The sequence below is a fragment of the Papio anubis genome, chromosome X (assembly GCF_008728515.1).
Source record: "Papio anubis isolate 15944 chromosome X, Panubis1.0, whole genome shotgun sequence".
NCBI lineage: Eukaryota > Metazoa > Chordata > Mammalia > Primates > Cercopithecidae > Papio > Papio anubis.
Genome location: NC_044996.1, coordinates 114,265,831 through 114,285,649, shown reverse-complemented (window position 1 = coordinate 114,285,649; position 19,819 = coordinate 114,265,831). Strand labels below are relative to the sequence as shown.

The 19,819-nt window shown below is 40.3% G+C and overlaps 1 protein-coding gene across 10 annotated transcripts in view; it reads right to left on the bottom strand.

Annotated features, from left to right (window-relative positions):
• The window catches only part of DMD (dystrophin), a 2,174,064-nt gene that overhangs the window by 97,336 nt on the left and 2,056,909 nt on the right, over nt 1-19,819 (bottom strand). For all 10 annotated transcript variants that reach the window (XM_031660704.1, XM_031660695.1, XM_031660696.1 and 7 more), the window contains one exon: nt 12,588-12,662. In XM_031660704.1, coding sequence (XP_031516564.1) covers nt 12,588-12,662 — 75 coding nt within the window. The remainder of the gene's footprint in view (nt 1-12,587; nt 12,663-19,819) is intronic.

Here is a 19,819-nt window from a genome sequence, read left to right as displayed (position 1 = left end):
AGAACCTACTAGGTGTTCTTTAACCTCTTTAGCATCAAGACTGAGAGACAACCATTCTTTCCCTAGTGGGTAACAGTTAAACAAGATTACAGTATTTCCCCTGGGAGATAGACGGGTCATGTTATGAGACCTCTCTTGGGCACCAGTATCTGTCAAACCATATAAACTGAGAAAATTAGTTTGGCCATGTCCTCAAGATGTCTTAAACTCAGAACTAACAGAGACATGGCCTCTAACCTATGTGAAAAATAATACATGGTATATGGAAAAAGTAGATTGTTGTAGGAGAGGGGCAAAATAATTACACTGGCCTCTCGAGACCCCCTTGCTGTGGAGGCAGCCTGTGGCCGTGGATCCATATCCTGACAGTAATGCTGTTATAATGTAGCCTTTTCTGGCAATAGAGCATGGATTTGTAAGCCATGATATTGTGGGTCCTAAGAGTCTTCTTTAGCAACTGAAGCCTGTCTAATGTGACCCTTGGTGCACTATCAGAAGGTGAGGTGCATTTACAGAGAAGGTGGTGCATTTTTCACCTGGTTTGTCATGGTGAGGGTGAGCCCAGAAACTGTGACTATTCACACAACTCCAGCCTGTACCAAATCTCTATAACGTGTGCTTTAGTTGCTGAATAGAGGCAAATTGTTCTCTATTTCTTATTGTTTGCAGAATATTTGTCACACTTATCAACTGCAGTATATTTAGCCCTGTGGTTTGGGCTCTCTCCAACCCACCACACATTAATAAACTAAATACACTTGGTTTGTTAAGTGCATTTTTATTTCTGCTCTTACAAGTTGGCTATCTTTTTAATTTTAGAAGCCACACACCTATGGAATGTCAACAGAACTACAAAGGAAGAAAGAAAATGCTTAAATTACCTTCTTCATAACTTTCAATGGGGTATCAGCTATATGAAACAGTTTATAAATCCTTCTTACCAAGATTTTGTCTTTGTTCCTGCTTTTCTATCAAGTTTAATTTTCATTCACAATGTGTTGAGAGGCAGTAAGGAGTCATGCAGCATTTAACTGATTACAAACTGGGGACATTATAGGCCAACGGTGATGCTCTCCACTTAAATAGTGAATTCTCTATAGTGGATACAATTGTGTTATTTGGCTTTCTGCAATATGGAAACATTGATAGGGAAGTGAAAAAAAATAAGATCAAGTGCTTAATAGAGGTGGAAGTGCATATTTCCAAGGCATCTGTAATTCAGACTCTTCATTGGCATCAGGAAATCACCGAGATAACATCATTAATTTTCCTTAAAGTTAGAGTTAGTAGAAGCGGCCTTTGGTAGGGAAAGCTAGCCAGGGCAAGTTTTATTTGCCTGTACCACAGACAATAGCTCTTTATCATGGCTTTGCAGGCTTAGAAATGACAAAGCCTGGGAGCTAAATCTGAGCAAATATAAAATTAAGAAAGATGCTTTTTTTTTTTATTTATTATTATTGCTTATACTGTAAGTTGTAGGGTACATGTGCATAACGGTGGAGTTTGTTACATATGTATACTTGTGCCTTGTTGGTGTGCTGCACCCATCAACTCGTCATTTACATCAGGTATAACTCCCAATGCAATCCCTCCCCTCCCCCCTCCCCATGGTAGGCCCGGTGTGTGATATTCCCCTTCGAGTCAAGTGATCTCATTGTTCAGTTCCCACCTGGTGAGAACATCACGGTGTTTGGTTTTCTGTTCTTGTGATAGTTTGCTAAGAATGATGGATTCCAGCTGCATCCATGTCCCTACAAGGACACAAACTCATCCTTTTTGATGGCTGCATGGTATTCCATGGTGTATATGTGCCACATTTTTCTTAATCCAATCTGTCACTGATGATGGACATTTGGGTTGATTTAAGTCTTTGCTATTTGTGAATAGTGCTGCAATAAACATACGTGTGCATGTCTTTAGAGCAGCATAATTTATATCCTTGGGTATATACCCAGTAATGGATTAAGCTGGGTCACATATAGGTACTATCTAGTTCTAGATCCTTGAGGAATCGCCATACTGTTTTCCATAATGGTTGAACTGGTTACAATCCACCAACAATTAATAAAAGTGTTCCTATTTCTCCCACATCCTCTCCAGCACCTGTTGTTTCCTGACTTTTAATGATAGCCATTCTTTGGTGTGAAATGGTATCTCATTGTGGTTTTGATTTACGCATTTCTCTGATGGCCAGTGATGATGAGCATTTTTCATGTGTTTGTTGGCTGTATGAATGTCTTCTTTTGAGAAATGTCTATTCATATCATTTTGCCCACTTTTGATGGGGTTGTTTGTTTTTCTTGAAAATTTGTTTGAGTTCTTTGTAGGTTCTGGATATTGGCCTTTGTCAGATGAGTAGATTGCAAAATTTTTCTCCCATTCTGTAGGTTTGCCTGTTCACTCTGATGGTAGTTTCTTTTGCAGTGCAGAAGCTCTTTAGTTTAATGAGAATCCATTTTATCCAATTTTGGCTTTGCTGCCGTTGCTTTTGGTGTTTAGACATGAAGTCTTTGCCCATGCCTATGTCTAGATGAATTTATATAGGTTTTCCTCTAAGTTTTTATGGTATTAGGTCTAACATTTAAGTCTCTAATCCATCTTGAATTAATTTTCATATAAGGAGTAAGGAAGGATCCAGTTTCAGCTTTCTACTTATGGCTAGCCAATTTTCCCAGCACCATTTATTAAATAGAATCCTTTCCCCATTTCTTGTTTCTCTCAGGTTTTGTCAAAGATCAGATGGCTGTGGATGTGTGGTATTATTTCTAGAGGACTCTGTTCTGTTCCATTGGTCTATATCTGTTTTGAACAGTACCATGCTGTTTTTGGTTACCTGTAGCCTTGTAGTATAGTTTGAAGTCAGGTAGCGTGATGCCTCCAGCTTTGTTCTTTGACTTAGGATTGTCTTGGAGATGCGGGCTCTTTTTGGTTCCATATGAACTTTAAAGCAGTTTTTCCAATTCTGTGAAGAAACTCATTGGTAGCTTGATAGGGGATGGCGAGATCTATAAATTACCTTGGGCAGTATGGCCATTTTCACGATACTGATTCTTCCTATCCATGAGCATGGTATGTTCTTCCATTTGTTTGTGTCCTCTTTTTATTTCAGTGAACGGTGGTTTGTAGTTCTCCTTGAGAGGTCCTTTACATCCTTGTAAGTTGGATTCCTGGGTATTTGATTCTCTTTGAAGCAATTGTGAGATGGAAGTTCATTGTGATTTGGCTCTCTGTTTGTCTGTTACTGGTGTATAAGAATGCTTGTGATTTCTGCACATTAATTTTGTATCCTGAGACTTTGCTGAAGTTGCTTATCCCAGCTTAAGGAGATTTTGGGCTGAGACAATGGGGTTTTCTAAATATACAATCATGTCATCTACAAACAGGGACAATTTATTCTTCTTTTCCTAACTGAATACCCCTGATTTCTTTCTCTTGCCTAATTGCCTAGCCAGAACTTCCAACACTATGTTGAATAGGAGTGGTGAGAGGGGCATCCCTGTCTTTTAATGCCAGTGTTCAAGGGAATTTTTCAGTTTTTTGCCCATTCAGTATGATATTGGCTGTGGGTTTTGTCATAAATAGCTCTTATTATTTTGAGGTACGTTCCATCAATACGAATTTATTGGCGTTTTCAGCATGAAGGGCTGTTGAATTTTGTCAAAAGCCTTTCTGCATCTATTGAGATAACCATGTGGTTCTTGTCTTTGGTTCTGTTTATATGCTGGATTATGTTTATTGATTTGCGAATGTTGAACCAGCCTTGCATCCAGGGATGAAGCCATGATCATGGTGGATAAGCTTTTGATGTGTTGCTGAATCCGGTTTGCCAGTATTTTTATTGAGATTTTTTGCATCGATAAACCATCAGGGATATTGGTCTAAAATTCTCTTTTTCGATATTATCTGCCAGGCTTTGGTATCAGGATGTTGGCCTCATAAAATGAGTTAAGGAGGATTCCCTCTTTTTCTATTGATTGGAATAGTTTCAGAAGTAATGGTACCAACTCCTCCTTATTACCTCTGGTAGAGGAATTCAGCTGTGAATCCATCTGGTCCTGGACTTTTTTTTTTTTGGTTGGTAGGCTATTAATTGTTGCCTCAATTTCAGAGCCTGCTATTAGTCTATTCAGAAGTTCAACTTCTTCCTGGTTTAGTCTTGGAGAGTGTAAGTGTCAGGAAATTATCCATTTCTTCTAGATTTTTCCAGTTTATTTGCGTAGAGGTGTTTATAGTATTTATTCTCTGATGGTAGTTTGTATTTCCTGTGGGGTCGGTGGTGATATCCCTTTTATCATTTTAATTCTTTGTCGATTTGATTCTTCTCTCTTTTTCTTCTTTATTAGTCTTGCTAGTGGTCTGTCAATTTGTTGATCTTTTCAAAAACCAACTCCTGGATTCATTGATTTTTGGAGGTTTTGTGTCTCTATCTCCTTCAGTTCTGCTCTGATCTTAGTTATTTCCTAGCCTTCTGCTAGCTTTTTCGAATGTGTTTGTCTTGCTTCTCTAATTCTTTTGATTGCGATGTTAAGAGTGTCAATTTTAGATCTTTCCTGCTTTCTCTTCTGGGCATTTAGTGCTATAAATTTCCCTCTACACACTGCTTTAAATGTGTCCCAGAGATTCTGGCATGTTGTATCTTTGTTGTTCTCATTGGTTTCCAAGAACATCTTTATTTCTGCCTTCATTTCGTTGTGTACCCAGTAGTCATTCAGGAGCAGGTTGTTCAGTTTCCATGTAGTTGAGCGGTTTTGATTGAGTTTCTTAGTCCTGAGTTCTAGTTTGGTGCACTGTGGTCTGAGAGACAGTTTGTAATAATTTCTGTTCTGTACATTTGCTGAGGAGTGCTACTTTGAGTACGTGGTCAATTTTGGAATAAGTACGATGTGGTGCTGAGAAGAATGTATATTCTGTTGATTTGGGGTGGAAGTTCTATAGATGTCTATTAGGTCTGCTTGCTGCAGAGATGAGTTCAATTCTGGATATCCTTGTTAACTTTCTGTCTCGTTGATCTGTCTAATGTTGACGGTGGAGTGTTAGAGTCTCCCATTATTGTGTGTGGGGTGCAAGTCTCTTTGTAAAGTCTCTAGGACTTGCTTTATGATCCTGGGTGCTCCTGTATTGGGTGCATATATATTTAGGATAGTTAGCTCTTCCCTGTTGAATTGATCCCTTTACCATTATGTAATGGCCTTCTTTGTCTCTTTTGATTTTGATGATTTAAAGTCTGTTTTATCAGAGACTAGTATTACCCAACCCCACTTTTTTGTTCTCCATTTGTAGTAAATCTTTCTCCACCCCTTTATTTTGAGCCTATGCTTGTGTCTCTGCGTGTGAGATGGGTCTCCTGGTCACAACAGACTGATAGATGTGACTCTTTATCAGTTTGCCAGTCTGTGTCTTAATTGGAGCATTTAGTCCATTTACATTTAAGGATTAAAAGATTGTTATGTGTGAACCCAGTCCTGCCATTATGATATTAACTGTGGTTATTTTGCTCCTTAGTTGATATAGTTTCTTCCTAGCCTCGATGGTCTTTTGTTTTGGCATGTTTTGAGATGGCTGGTACGGTTGTTCCTTTCATGTTTAGTACTTCCTTCAGGGTCTCTTGTAAGGCAGGCCTAGTGGTGACAAAATCTCTAGCATTTGCTTATCTGTAAAGGATTTTATTTCTCCTTCACTTGCCATGAAACTTAGTTTGGCTGGATATGAAATTCTGGGTTTAAAATTCTTTTCTTTAAGAATGTTGAATATTGGCCCCCACTCTCTTCTGGCTTGGAGAGTTTCTGCGAGAGAGATCTGCTGTGAGTCGATGGGCTTCCTTTGTGGGTAACCTGACCTTTCTCTCTGGCTGCCCTTGGACTTTTCCTTCATTCAACTTTGGTGAATCTGGCAATTGTAATGTCTTGGAGTCTTCTCGAGGGAATATCTTTGTGGCGTTCTCTGTATTTCCTGGATTTGAATGTTGGCCTGCCCTACTAGGTTGGGAAGTTCTCTGGATGATATCCTGAAGAGTGTTTTTCCAACTTGGTTTTCCATTTTCCCCCTCACTTTCAGGCACCCCAATCAGACGTAGATTTGGTCTTTTACATAATCCCACTTACTTCTTGCAGGCTTTGTTCATTTCTTTTCCTTCTTTTTTCTTTTGGTTCTCTTCGCTTCATTTCATTCATTTGATCCTCAATGCTGATACTCTTTCTTCCAGTTGATCCCGAGTCGGTTACTGGAAGCGTGCATTTGTCACGTATTTCTCGTGTCATGGTTTTCATCTCTTTCATTTCGTTTATGACCTTCTCTGCATTAATTAGTCTAGCCGTCAATTCTTCCACTTTTTTCAAGATTTTTAGTTTCTTTCGCTGGAGTCTGTAATTCCTCCCTTTAGCTCTGAAATTTGATGGACTGAAGCCTTCTTCTCTCATCTCGTCAAAGTCATTCTCCGTCCAGCTTTGATCCGTTGCTGGCGATGAGCTGCGCTCCTTTGCGGGAGATCGCTCTTCTTTTGAATTTCCAGCTTTTTCTGCCCTGCTTTTCCCCCATCTTTGTGGTTTATCTGCCTCTGGTCTTTGATGATGGTGATGTACTGATGGGGTTTTTGGTGTAGGTGTCCTTCCTGTTTGACAGTTTTCCTTCTAACAGTCAGGACCCTCAGCTCTAGGTCTGTTGGGAGATTGCTTGAGGTCCACTCCAGACCCTGTTTGCCTGGGTATCAGCAGCAGAGACTGCAGAAGATAGAATATTTCTGAACAGCAAGTGTACCTGTCTGATTCTTGCTGGAAGCTTCCTCTCAGGGGGTGTACTCCACCCTGTGAGATGTGGGGTGTCAGACTGCCCCTAGTGGGGGATGTCTCCCAGTTAGGCTACTCCAGGGGTCAGGGACCCGCTTGAGCAGGAGTCTGTCCCGCTTCTCAGATCTCAACCTCCCGTGTTGGGAGATCCACTGCTCTCTTCAAAGCTGTCAGACAGAGTCGTTTGGGTCTGCAAGAGGTATCTGCTGCTTTGTTATTGTTTACTGTGCCCTGCCCCCAGAGGTGGAGTCTACAGAGAGACAGGCAGGTTTCCCTTGAGCTGCTGTGAGCTCCACCCAGTTCGAGCTTCCAGCGGCTTTGTTTACCTACTTAAGCCTGAGCAATGGCTGAGCGCCCACTCCCCTAACCTCGCTGCTGCCTTGCCGGTAGATCACAGACTGCTGTGATAGCAATGAGGGGAGGCTCGTGGGTGTGGGACCCTCCCAGCCAGGTGTGGGAGGATATGATCTCCTGGTGTTCCTGTTTGCTCAAAGCTGGTATTGGGGTGGGGTTACCCGATTCTCAGGTGTTGTGTGTCTCAGTTCCCTGGCTAGGAAAGGATTCCCTTCCCCTTGCGCTTCCAGGTGAGGCAATGCCTCGCCCTGCTTCCGCTCTCGCTGGTCGGGCTGCAGCAGCTGACCAGTACCGATCGTCCGGCACTCCCCAGTGAGATGATCCCAGTACCTCAGTTGAAAATGCCGTCACCGGTCTTCTGTGTCGCTGGCGCTGGGAGTTGAAGACTGGAGCTGCTCCTATTCGGCCATCTTGCTCCGGTCGAGAAAATTCTTAAATCATATATTGAAAGCAAGTAATGTGACCACGCATCTTTTCAATAAAAGGATTGGGTGAACTCTTCATTCTATAGTCTTACTATATATGGCACCCTCCTAGCATTAATGAGAATTACATACTTAATTTAGAGAAATACACCTCAATTTTGGCATACTTGAATTTTTTTTCACATATTAGAAAAGCCAAGCTCAGAAAGGAAATGCAGAGAATTTCAAATTGATTTAAAAGTGAAAATTTAAAGAAATGATTCTACATTCAGAGCTTACCTTTATTACAAGGTTATCACCTCAAATGGACAAAATTTTGTATATTATTAAATTCTCCCATTTTCCCAATGTTTATTGGAAATTATAAGTTGAAATGACAGACAATAAAACACATATGTGAATGGAATTATTTTTTGAACAGAAAATCGAATAGTGCCTAAATCCAGGGTGAAAATGGACATTATAGAAAGGAACAGTCGTTATGAGGTTTTCCATCTGGTCTATTTCTGTTTTTTTTCTTTTTTTTTTTTTTTCATAGTATAAACTGGAACAACTGGTTATCTTTTGAACTTTTAGGATCTCACAGGAATATTCTATAGCACTTCATAATAACCCAGTGCCTAATTACTCCTTTATTAAAGGGAAACAGTAGCTCTGGGATGGAGCAGGGGCAGGGGCAGGAGAAGAGAAAGAGGCAAGACAACTTTCTCTATTCAGCCCCCTGAGTCAATCCCATCCCAAACTACTTTTTCCCAGCTGTGATGCATTAACAGGTCCTAAGGAAATCCTCGACCTGGAAAGCCCTTTAAACGCCAGTTAAACTTGGCAGCTATATAGCTGAAAAATGCTAACTTCAGGCTACAAGGAAATGGAAGCCTTGGTTTACTTTCATTCATGCATTCATTTCATGAAAACATATTGAACCCTGCTGTGTGCCAGGTTTTGTGCTAAGCATTGGGGATACCAAGATGAAGGGAAAAGGCCTAGTCTCTCTTTCCAAATAATTCCACTTCTAAGGCATTTCTTCTCTATCTCCGTGTAAGAACCATATGCCAGGTGACTCCTTGACTATCTTATTGCTAGCCTCTGCAGATCCTCTGGTCGAACCACTTTATTTCTGAAGACCTGGCAGCCAGGGTTCGTGGTCCTTCTCTTTTGCCCAGTTTTCGCTACAATTCTGCATGATTTCAACACTGGCATGGGGGACTCATGCATCACTCTAGCCTCTCAGTTCCTTAACCTGCTGTTTCACCTCCATGGAAATTCACATCCACTCTACCTCTGCCACCTACTCAAATAGCCATACCCTAGATCTGATCACCTGAAACTGTTCCACCTTCAAAATAATGTTCATCTATGATTCCCTCTAACCACAACTTCTCGACCTTCAGTTCCTTTACTACTTCTTCCCCCACCTCCCTGAAGAGTTAGCCTTTTCATCCCTCTACCTCCTAATTACCAGTTTCCATATGCATTCACAGCTTCTCCTACCCAACAGGGACTTGTCAGTATCATTTTAATCACTCTTTTGCCCAAATCCTCACTTCTCTTGCCCAGCTGTTCTCTGCCTACCCCAGGACAGAAGCATCTGGCTCCTAACTGCTAAGTGTGCCTGGGGAATACCACACCCCTGCAGACTGGTGCTACCGTGAAACACTCAGCCGCCTCTGGGTTCACAGAGCTGGTTTTCAACTCTGCCATCTCTCTTATTCTCCACAAAGATAAGCCCAATTTCATCATCTCCTGCTGTTAACTGCATTGCAGGGACTCTCCTCTCCATACAAAAAAACGGAAGCCTTTATAGTAAGACATCCCTCACCTTGCTGCTACCTGGTTTCTTAGTTACGTGGACCTGCCCAGATCCTTCCCTCGACCCCACCCATTACAGTGGAAGAGAGGTATCTCTTCCCTCCCTTGGGCTCTGGATTACCTGCCCATATTCTCTGAGAACTCACGTTATTTATCATCTCTTGGGCCAATAATTGTAATCTCACCCTGTCTTCTCATACTGATATAAATACATTCCCAGGAATACTGCATTTTTGGCCTGCACTTGATTGAAAAAAATCCACTTAAGTTGACCCAAGCAGTTCAAACCCATGTTGTTCAAGGATCAACTGTACATATATATACACACACATACACACATATATACACACACACATATTTATATACACATATTGTGCCACATAATGACATCTCAGTCAACAATGGACTGCCTATATGACAGCGAGCCCATGAGATTATACTATATATTTACTGTATCTTTTCTATGTTTAATTATGTTTAGATATACAATACTTACTATTGTGTTACAACTGCCTACAGTATTCAGAACAGTCACATGCTGTACAGGTGTATAGCCTAGGAGCAACAGGCTATCCCATACAGCCTAGGTGTGTACTAGGCTATACCATCTAGGTTTGTGTAGTGCACTCTTATATTGACACAACAAAATTGCCTAACAACACATTTCTTAGAACGTATCCCCATTGTTAAGCAACACTTGACTGTACATACATTTCCATTAACTCCTCAGCCCCCTCCAACTAGCTACCACCCCACTTTTCTCCCCTTCATAAGTAAATTTCTCCAAGAATCATTCATACCATCTCTAATTCCCCACTTTTGGCTCACTTTTGAACTCACCACACCACTTCCACTGTGCCTCTAAAATCTCACCAAAATTACTAGGGACCTTCCTGTTGCTAAATCCAATGGGCACTTTCCACAACTTTATCCTGACATCCCAGCAACACCTGACCCTGGTGATGGGTTCTTTCTTTCTTCCCATGGAGTATGTGGCATCATAACCTCTTGGAATTTTCCTTCTTTCCTGCTGGCCATTCCTTTGCAGTCCCTTCTGTAGGTTGCTTATCCTGTGTCCTAAATAACTTCCCTTCTCACTCTACACTTTCCTGGAGCTATCCAATCCTCTCCACGGTTACAAGCAGCACCTACAGGCTCATGATCCCTAAATATTGTTTGTATATTTCTCCTGAGCACCACAGCTCCGTGTCTAACCTTACCAGACAAGTCCCCATTCACCTGATATTCCAAGCCAAGCACCTAAGTGTCTTCCTTGACTCCCTTTCACCCACCACATCAAGCTTGTCCAACCTGTGGCCCGTGGGCCACATGCGGCCCAGGATGGCTTTGAATGAGACCCAAATGAATGAGTAAACTTTCCTAAAACATTATGAGATTTTTTTTTTTTTTTTTTTTGCGATATTCTTTTTTTTTTAGCTCATCAGCTACCGCTAGTGTTAGTGTATTTTATGCGTGGCCCAAGACAATTCTTCTTCTTCCAGTGTGGCCTGGAGAAGCCAAAAGATTGGACACCCCTGCACCACATCAAATGAATCATCGAGGCCTGTCAAATCCACTTCCTGAATATTTCTAAATTCTCTCCACTTATCTCCATTACTACTCTGCTAATTCAAGTCACAACATTGCTGGTTTAGATTACTGCAACAGGTTTCTCTCCTGTCACTCCCACAGCACACCAATCCATACTCTGTTCCACAGCAAGAATCATCTTTCTAAGCGACAATCTAATTATATCACTCCCAGGCCAAATCTCCTGACCTCTAAATTCCTTAACTTGGGTTTTAAAAACCTTGCACAATCTGCTTCCTGCTTCTCTCTCCAGCCTATTATTTCACAACAGATCTTTCCCCTGGAATTCTGTGCTTTAGCCATACTGACATATTTTCAGTTCCTGAATGTGTCATGCTTTCTCTGGGCCCTTCGGTACATGCTCTTCTTTCTAACTAGAACACTTTTCCTAGAGGGAGAGCTGCTTACTCTTCTAGACTTACCTAGCTTAGACATCACCTCTTCAAACAAACATTCTCTGAATCTCATTCCACACAGTTAGCTGTTCACATAGTGCCCCATTATCCCACTGTTGCACAACTAAATATATGACATTGAAATAAATGGTCTTGGAAATAGAGACAAGATCACTTTTCTTTTTTAACCAACTGTAGACATTCTTAATACATTATACATATATTTGCTTAAGTCTACAAATTTTATGAACATCCTGGTTATCCCTTGTTAGACTGTAAGTTCCATCAGAGTAGAAACTGTGCCTGTTGGGCCGGGCGCAATGCCTCATGCCTGTAATCCCAGCACTTTGGGAGGCTGAGGCAGGTGAATCACCTGAGGTCAGGATTTTGAGACCAGCCTGACCAACATGGTGAAACCTCGTCTCTACTAAAAAATACAAAAATTAGCCAGGCATGGTGGTGCATGCCTGTAATCCCAGCTACTTGGGAGGCTGAGGCAGGAGAATCGCTTGAACCCGGGAGGTGGAGGTTGCAGTGAGCCCACATTGTGCCACTCCACTGCACTCCAGCCTGGGCAATACAGCAAGACTCCAACTCAAAAAAAAAAAAAAAAAAAAAGGAAACTGTGCCTGTTTCATGGGCATGTCATCAATGCATACAGACCCTCGGACAATAGTAGAGTTATACATAAACTATCTGATGACATGATAGAGCTGTGTAACACTTCAGGATTTTTCCACAGATGTATGATAAAAAAGGAGGAAAGCAATTCTGTCATTTTTCCTCTACCACATCATTCATCTTCACGTTGGCATTCAAGCTAATAAACCACACACGTCTATGAACTTTGGTTTGGATCAGATAGTCACAGTCTTCTAATACTAAGTACATTTTGTAAAAAGAAAAAAAAAAACAAAGGTAGAACAAGGAGAGACAGTGCAAGTTTCACAAAGGTAATTATGGATGCCAATGCCAGTAGTTGGAAAATAAAAATTATCAATATCCTAATTCAACATCAGTAGCTGAGGAATGGTGACAGGAATGATTCTAAAAATAAAACAAAACATTCTAGGCAAACTCTAGGCCAAAGATACATTAAAGAATGAATTCTATGTTGTAACAGGAATTGTGACAGCTATTTCTCCCCTCTCTAAGTAAAAATGTACCCAACCTACTTTTTATTCTAAGCAAAGACATAGTATCAAGATCTTCAAGTACTGGCCAATACTTACAGCAAAGAGCCTTCTGCAGTCTTCGGAGTTTCATGGCAGTCCTATAAGCTGAGAACCTGACATTATTCAGGTCAGCTGAAAAGGGGGAAAACAAAGATCATTTGTTATTCCATCAGAAAACACAGACAACCCCCCACCCCCCACAGTGATTTGCCAATAACTACAACCACCACAAAAATAGCCTAGAAGAAATATTGTGTGTATGCACCAAGCTTTCGGAGGTGAAAATTCTGTTAATGTGGGAAAAGAAAAAATAATTCCTTTTGCCCTTTGACAATCAGGAAGGCTAAGTTCTGTGAAGACTACAGTGGTATAGCCTGAAGGGCATTCATGTAGTCCTGTTTCCAAGAGGAAAGAGACGGACAGGCATTATTTTTTTCTGGAAAGTAATCTGGATCTACTGTAGTGAATTTTTGCTGCACAAGATCAAAGAGAACAAGCAATACATTATTTAAATAGCTCTAAGACCTTAAACAATCAAGTGGCAATGTAACATTTTTTCTGACTGTAGAAGTTACACATGCTCACTTTGGGTAACTTAGACATTTTATACATACATATATATATATATAATCAAAGAAATCATCCACAAGCCCATAAACTCAAAAACAGGCACAATTGGCTGGACTCAGTGGCTCATGCCTGTAATCCCAACACTTTGAATGGCCAAGGTGGGAGGAGTGCTTGAGGCCAGGAGATTGAGACTAGCTTGGGCAACATAGTGAGATCCCATCTCTACAAAAAAAAGTTTATATAAATCTTTCAAATAGGCACTGTTAACATTTTGGGTATTTTTTATCCAACATATGTGTCTATGTGTGTGATATGTATTTAAAAATATAATTAGGATTAAAATAAACATTTGGCTCTATATTCTAAGGTACAATCATTCTAATGTTCAGCACAGAATAACAACAATATATGTTACTGTGGTTTCTGCAGTCACCGGTCTATCAAGCCCTGACTCACGTCACCTAGCAGGAAGCTATATTTAGATGATGTTCTTACTCAAGTCTGCACAAGCCTTGATAGATACTGGGCTACATTTATTTCAGGAACCCAGCTCCAAAAAGCTCCTTGAAGACAAGAACTCTGTCACCTACTTCTGTCATTTTTCCCAGCAACTTAATATGCAACTCCTCTCTGAAAAAGCTGTTTTAATACAGGTCATGGGCCAATTGACCAACTGAATGAATCAATAAACGAGAGAAAGAAAGAAAGAAAAAGTACACTGACATACATGACTAACTGCCATAATCAAATGGCACCTACGAAACCAATTCTAACAAGGTGTTAGGAAAGGGCAATAATTCAATCCATATCCAAGTCACTTGGGTCAACATTTTCAGCTTTATGGCCATTGCAGAGACCAAACATAAAAGCCTGAATTTAAACTAGGGGAAAGAAAACGATGTGTATAATTTAAACTATTCAGCATACAATTTTGTTTAAAAGACTGGAATACCAAATGTTGGTGAGGATATGGAGCGACTGGAATTCTCAGACACTGCTTGTTGGGAATGTACATCAACTTTGGGAAACCAGTGAGGCAGTTTTTTATGAAACTAAACATACATGTATATTATGACACAAATATTCTTTCCCCCGATATTTGTACAGAATAAAAATGTATGTGCACAAAAGATGTGTACATGAATGTCCATAGTAGCTTTATTCATAATAGTCAAAAACTGGAAATCAACCAATAAGGTAATGGATAAACAAATTGTGGTAAAGTCATTCAACGGGATACTACGTGCAATAAAAAGGAACTAACTACTGATAATGCAACAATGTGAACTGATCTGAAAAACATTAAGCTGGTAAAAGAAGCCAGGCACAAAACAGTACATACTGTTTGATTTCATTTATATCAACTTCTAGAACAGGCAAAACTCAGCTACTATGCCAGATGGTAGCCTGGGGTGTGGTGGGAGTAGGTAACTGACCTCGAAGGTACACAAGGGTGTTTTCTAGGTGATCGAAATGTTATATCTTGATTGGCACGGTGGTTGCACGAGTGTATGTATGTATTTGCCAAAACCCAACATGTACACTTAAAATGGAAACATGTTGTAGTGTTTAAATTATGCCCTCAAAAGGTAAATTTTAAGAGTCTTTAAAAACACTCACATGAACAGTATGCTATGATGTATGTGTGTGTTAGCTTAAGCTACATTGTAGAGGTGGTCAGTTGTCTTAATCAGGAATGAACTCCAAGGGTGGTTGGCTAGAAATTAATCAAAAAGCCTCAAGCCAGAAGCAGCCACTGTAAATGATTCAGTTATATTTAGCTCTTATTATACCAGGGGTTTCATTAATTATCCTAATTAATGTTAGACGGGCTTGTATTAGTGATATTAGTGGTTTGTAAAATATTAGGATTGTTGAAAAACATTTAGAAACATTCCCTGCCTTGACATTGAGTTTAAGAAGAATCCAGTACATTCTCCATCTTTAGAAATGGTGCCCTAGGCTGAATTCCAAAATGTCCAGCTGTGGTTCACTGGATTCTTAGTTGTCAGAATTCAATTAGACAGTTGAGGGAATCCTGCTGCTAGAACAATGGTTCTCAAACTTGAGCAAACATCAGAATCACCTGGAGTGGATAGTTTAAAGATGCAGATTTCCCAGGCCCCACCTCCAGATTTTCTAATTCAGTACATCTGGGGAGGGCCTGGGAATCTGAATTTCTAGCAAGTTTCCAGGTGATGCTGATGCTGCTGGTCCAGGGACCACACTTTGAGAACCACTCTAATAGAGGACTGTGGTCTCTGCAGACTGTGAGCCTCTCACACCCAGCACCCCAAAAGACAGAACTGTGACTTCACTGTGTCTCTGGCATAGGCTGTAAGATTGTTTTGTACCCACTGGCTAATAAATGCTCATAAGTGACAGAACTTGTTCTGAGACTTGCTTTCATTATAACCTGGCAGCCGAGAGGTGGTTAAGAGGGCAGTCCTCACCTACATCTAACCATGGATGACTACCAACACCTATTACAGAGAACCTATGTGGGTCCTTGTTAGTTAAAGTGTGATTTGAGGAAGAACAGCATCAGTATCTGCTTGGAGCTTATGAGAAATGCAGAATCTCAGGCCCTACCCAGATCTGTGAAACAGAATCAATATTTTACTAAGAGCCTCTGGTGATTCATCTGGAAATGATTTAAATGCATATTTTAAGAAAGTTTCTTGTTCTGTGTTGTTAAACTTCAAGTATAAATTCTGTATACCAACCTGTGTTGTCTTTTTTCTATCTTCCATTTTGTGGGCTTTTATTAATAGATTATTTAATAACTACTATAGTCAATTACACCAAAATCTCCCCTCTGGGATATATCTGTGAGTCTCTTGTTTATGATGAACGCCAATAAAAGGTATTCAATAAATTTAAAGCATGTTGGAGTATCTTGAAACGCTATATATACCGATTACTTCTTGAAGATAATTAACGTTTGCCTGGAGACTGTCCTTTGGTGAGTAGAACTTGATCTAGTTGGGTCCCTTTAATTGTCCTTCTTTCTCTCTCCCCTAAAAGATGTGGTTCTTCCTTTGCCTCTTTTGCCCAGTCATCATTGCTTACTTTTTAAAGTGGTCTCAGCCAACTCATGGTATGAGTTGTCTTGTGGCATTAATCCGTGAGAAACCAATTCCTGTCCTCCCCTCCAGATTGGTACAACATCCTTCACCAGTACCATCGAATTTCTCCTATACTTGCTAGTGTGGAGTTCCCTTACACACACTCATAATTGAGTCCCTTTGGCTCTTTATAAAAAGCAATGTAGAGACGTGGAAATGCACTTTTGGTCAAATACAGATCGCTTTCCTGTTAACACCAGCCTGTAGCAGTTTCCAAGGGATAAGCATCCACTCCCAAATTTTCTTTCATTCCTTTACTTATACAAAAGTATTGAGTGTTAGTTCTGTGCCAGCCAAACATCTTGTAGAAGATACTGGTACAAAGTTTCTCTTCTTTTTTCCCTTTCTAATCCTCCTTCTCCATTGCCTCTTAACTCATGTGCCTAGTTTCCTATCATCTTTCTTCTTTCATAGAACAATTCCTCTCTTATGACCCTAATTCTACCCTCTTTTCCTATTTTCCTGGTTCTATCCAACATTCAGAACAAATGGTCTCAATGAGGTCACAAGCTCCATCCAAATCTTAGAGTTCATATCAAGAATTGGCAAATTCCAGTAGCCAGAGATCCAAGTGGGAGAGGCAAGAATGATCTGATTCTTTCAGGGCATGAATATTAGTGTGGAACAGTATCAGAGACAAGCATCTGGAAGGTTCCTGCTCTAGCAGTGCTCTCAGTTTCCCTAAAGCAGTTCAAACTTTCCTTCCTTCTAAATACTTCTAACTATGACACATTCTGCCTCTAGTTAATCCTCCCTGACATCTTTTCAGCTTACCCCAATCCACTGCAGTGAATAAGACTTCTGCCACCAGTTTTCTATGCACCAAAGTCCAATCCATTCTCAAACAGTGATTCAGGCATACCAGAAGAAAGTAGCAGGGAAAATGTTTAGTTTCCATCACAGTGCTACCGAAGCCATACAAATGTACATCTGGTAACTGTCAGTGAACTGCGACGGAGTTCTGGGGCCCTAAAAGTCTACTACTCAAGAGAGTTAACTGCCTGTGTTGTTTGAGTCCGCATGTGTTGCTAGGCGTCTGCAGCACCACTCCCTCTGGCTTACAGCTGGAAGAGATAAGTCCCTGCCTTATGAAAGTGTGTAGGATGCACACAGAAACCTCAAGATGCAATACAGCTGTGAACAATGTGACACTGTCCTGAGCTAAAGGTTGGGATGACTGTGTAGTGAAAGTATGTATGCAGTTTAATAAAGCTGAAGCCCCCCATTCCCATGCCCCATGAGAGACTGGCCTCCACTTTCCCTGGGAGCTGACTTTCCAGGACTCTGATCCAAGTTGTAATGAGCTCACTAGCTCTCTCAGCCGGAACTCAAGAGGAGTGAGACTATCCAAGAAACCAGTTACGCCATGTTTCCATGGCAGCTGGGAGAAAGCGCACTTCAGAAGGGTAAAAATGCTGAACTGTACATTTCTCTTCATAACTTGTATTATTTGATCTAGGGCTGGTTCTAGCCTATAAATAGAGAAATCTAGAAATGTAAGGAACAAGGGCAAACATCAAACCACCTACCTTCTCAAGTTGAATTTCCAACTACTGAAGTGATAGCCCATTCATCTTTTATTTTGAAACATGAAACAAGTAATAGGCTTCTCTTGCCCCTTTGTTTACTCTATGCATTTTTCTTGACTTTGGTAAGTATTTCTGTTTTATGACTTTCACTTTTACTCTGTGTAAAAGTAGCAGGTGTCAAAATTCACCAGAAAAGAGGAACAACTGATCAAGTTTGCGTCACAAATCTACGTGTTACATGCTTTTGAAAAAATAGCGAGAAACACATCAGCATTTTAAAGCCATGGAAGCATTCCAAAGATATTACAGAAAGAAAACATTAAGTCCCTTCATTTCAATTTTATAGCTGGTTTCTGTCTTTTAATAATGCTATAAAAATCCTACTATCTCTGACTGAACTGAGGTCTAGAATTTAAAACAAGGAGTGTTTTAGTCTATCTTTCCAATGGCTTGTGGAGACTTTTTGGAAAGGCCTAAGGTTTCAATATGCCTATCTATTAGCTAGAAAGAATAATAATGACCTCATTAACTTTCTGAGTAGAAAGAGCTGTATGGCTAATGATTATTCCAACAGATAAATTGGTATAGTGGTCTTTGTTTCTTCATACCAACTCTATTTCCCAGAAGAAATTTAATCCAAATCTCCCAGGTGATAAGTGAAAAATAAAATTTAGAGCACATATGCTTTTGGGGGAGTATTGTTCTAAATTCAGTGTTTGGCATACAATATGCATTAAACTACTACTGCCTGCCTATTTTACTAATTTTCCAAATTTTCCCAAGAAGCCAAAACAAGGCAGTCTCCCCACATACTCCTATTATAGAAAGGTGGCATATTTTAAAATATAATAATATGTCTCCAATTTTCCAGTCTCACTCCCCCAAAGGATTCTAACGGACTTTTCACATGACAAGTATTATTCTTGCCAGCTCAAACTCACTAGAACAGACAAGAACCATGGATCTTAATGAGACTTGAGATAAATTGAGTAATTTAAATCAAGTCTGTCTTGAAAGCAAATTAAGCCAAAATATCCAGGCTTCAGAAGTCTAGAATTATTGGGAGCTCTTCAAGAACAGACCAGGAATTCTGGAACATATCTTTAAAGAATTAGCTGAGAGAAGAGGAACACTAACACATCATACTTGGTCTGTAATTTTTTTAGATATATTTGAGGCCTCTTAAAATCTAAACTCGTAAAAACCTCATCATCAACATAGAGCTTTACATAAATGGGGGGGGGGGAAAATAAACCTACACACAGATAAACAGGAATTATGCATTTATATTTGGATGGAGTACAGAAAGTACAGTCTATGAATTTATAATTACTATCAAGTTATGTTTCCAGATGTGAAATGGTTTTACTTATTTGTCACCAATGACTTTCTGAAATTCTTCTAAGAAATAAAGGAGAGGGCCAGGTACGGTGCCTCATGCCTGTAATCCCAGCACTTTTGGAGGCCGAGGCGGGTGGATCATGAGGTCAGAAGTTCGAGACCAGCCTGGCCAATATGGTGAAACCCCGTCTCTACTAAAAATACAAAAAATGTAGCCGGGCGTGGTGGTGCACACCTGTAATCCTAGCTACTCAGGAGGCTGAAGCAGGATAATTGCTTGAACCCAGGAGGTGGAGGTTGTACTGAGCTGAGATCGCACCACTGCACTCCAGCCTCGGTGACAGAGCAAGACTCCATCTCAGGGAGGAAAAAAAAAAGGAGAGAAGCAATAAAGTAACTACTATGGGACAAATGTGGAAGACTCAGAATTGAGGAAAAGAGAAAAAGGTTATGAACCAAAAAATATTGAGAAGTTCAACTGTGAAATAAAAGATAGCACAAAATCCTGGCTGTGGACTGTTTAAGGCATTTCTGGCTCCCTCCTCTTGCTTGGCCTTCCTCAGCAGAATCTCACTACTTCTTAGCAACACTGTAATAATGGCAGAGTTGAAATTCAAATTAGTTTTGCTCATTGTTAGCTGCTCTGGTAAAAGGTTTGTTGAGAAATTAGTTTCTGTAACAAACGGCCGATATAAAGTTTTTTTGGGGAGAACTGTGTATC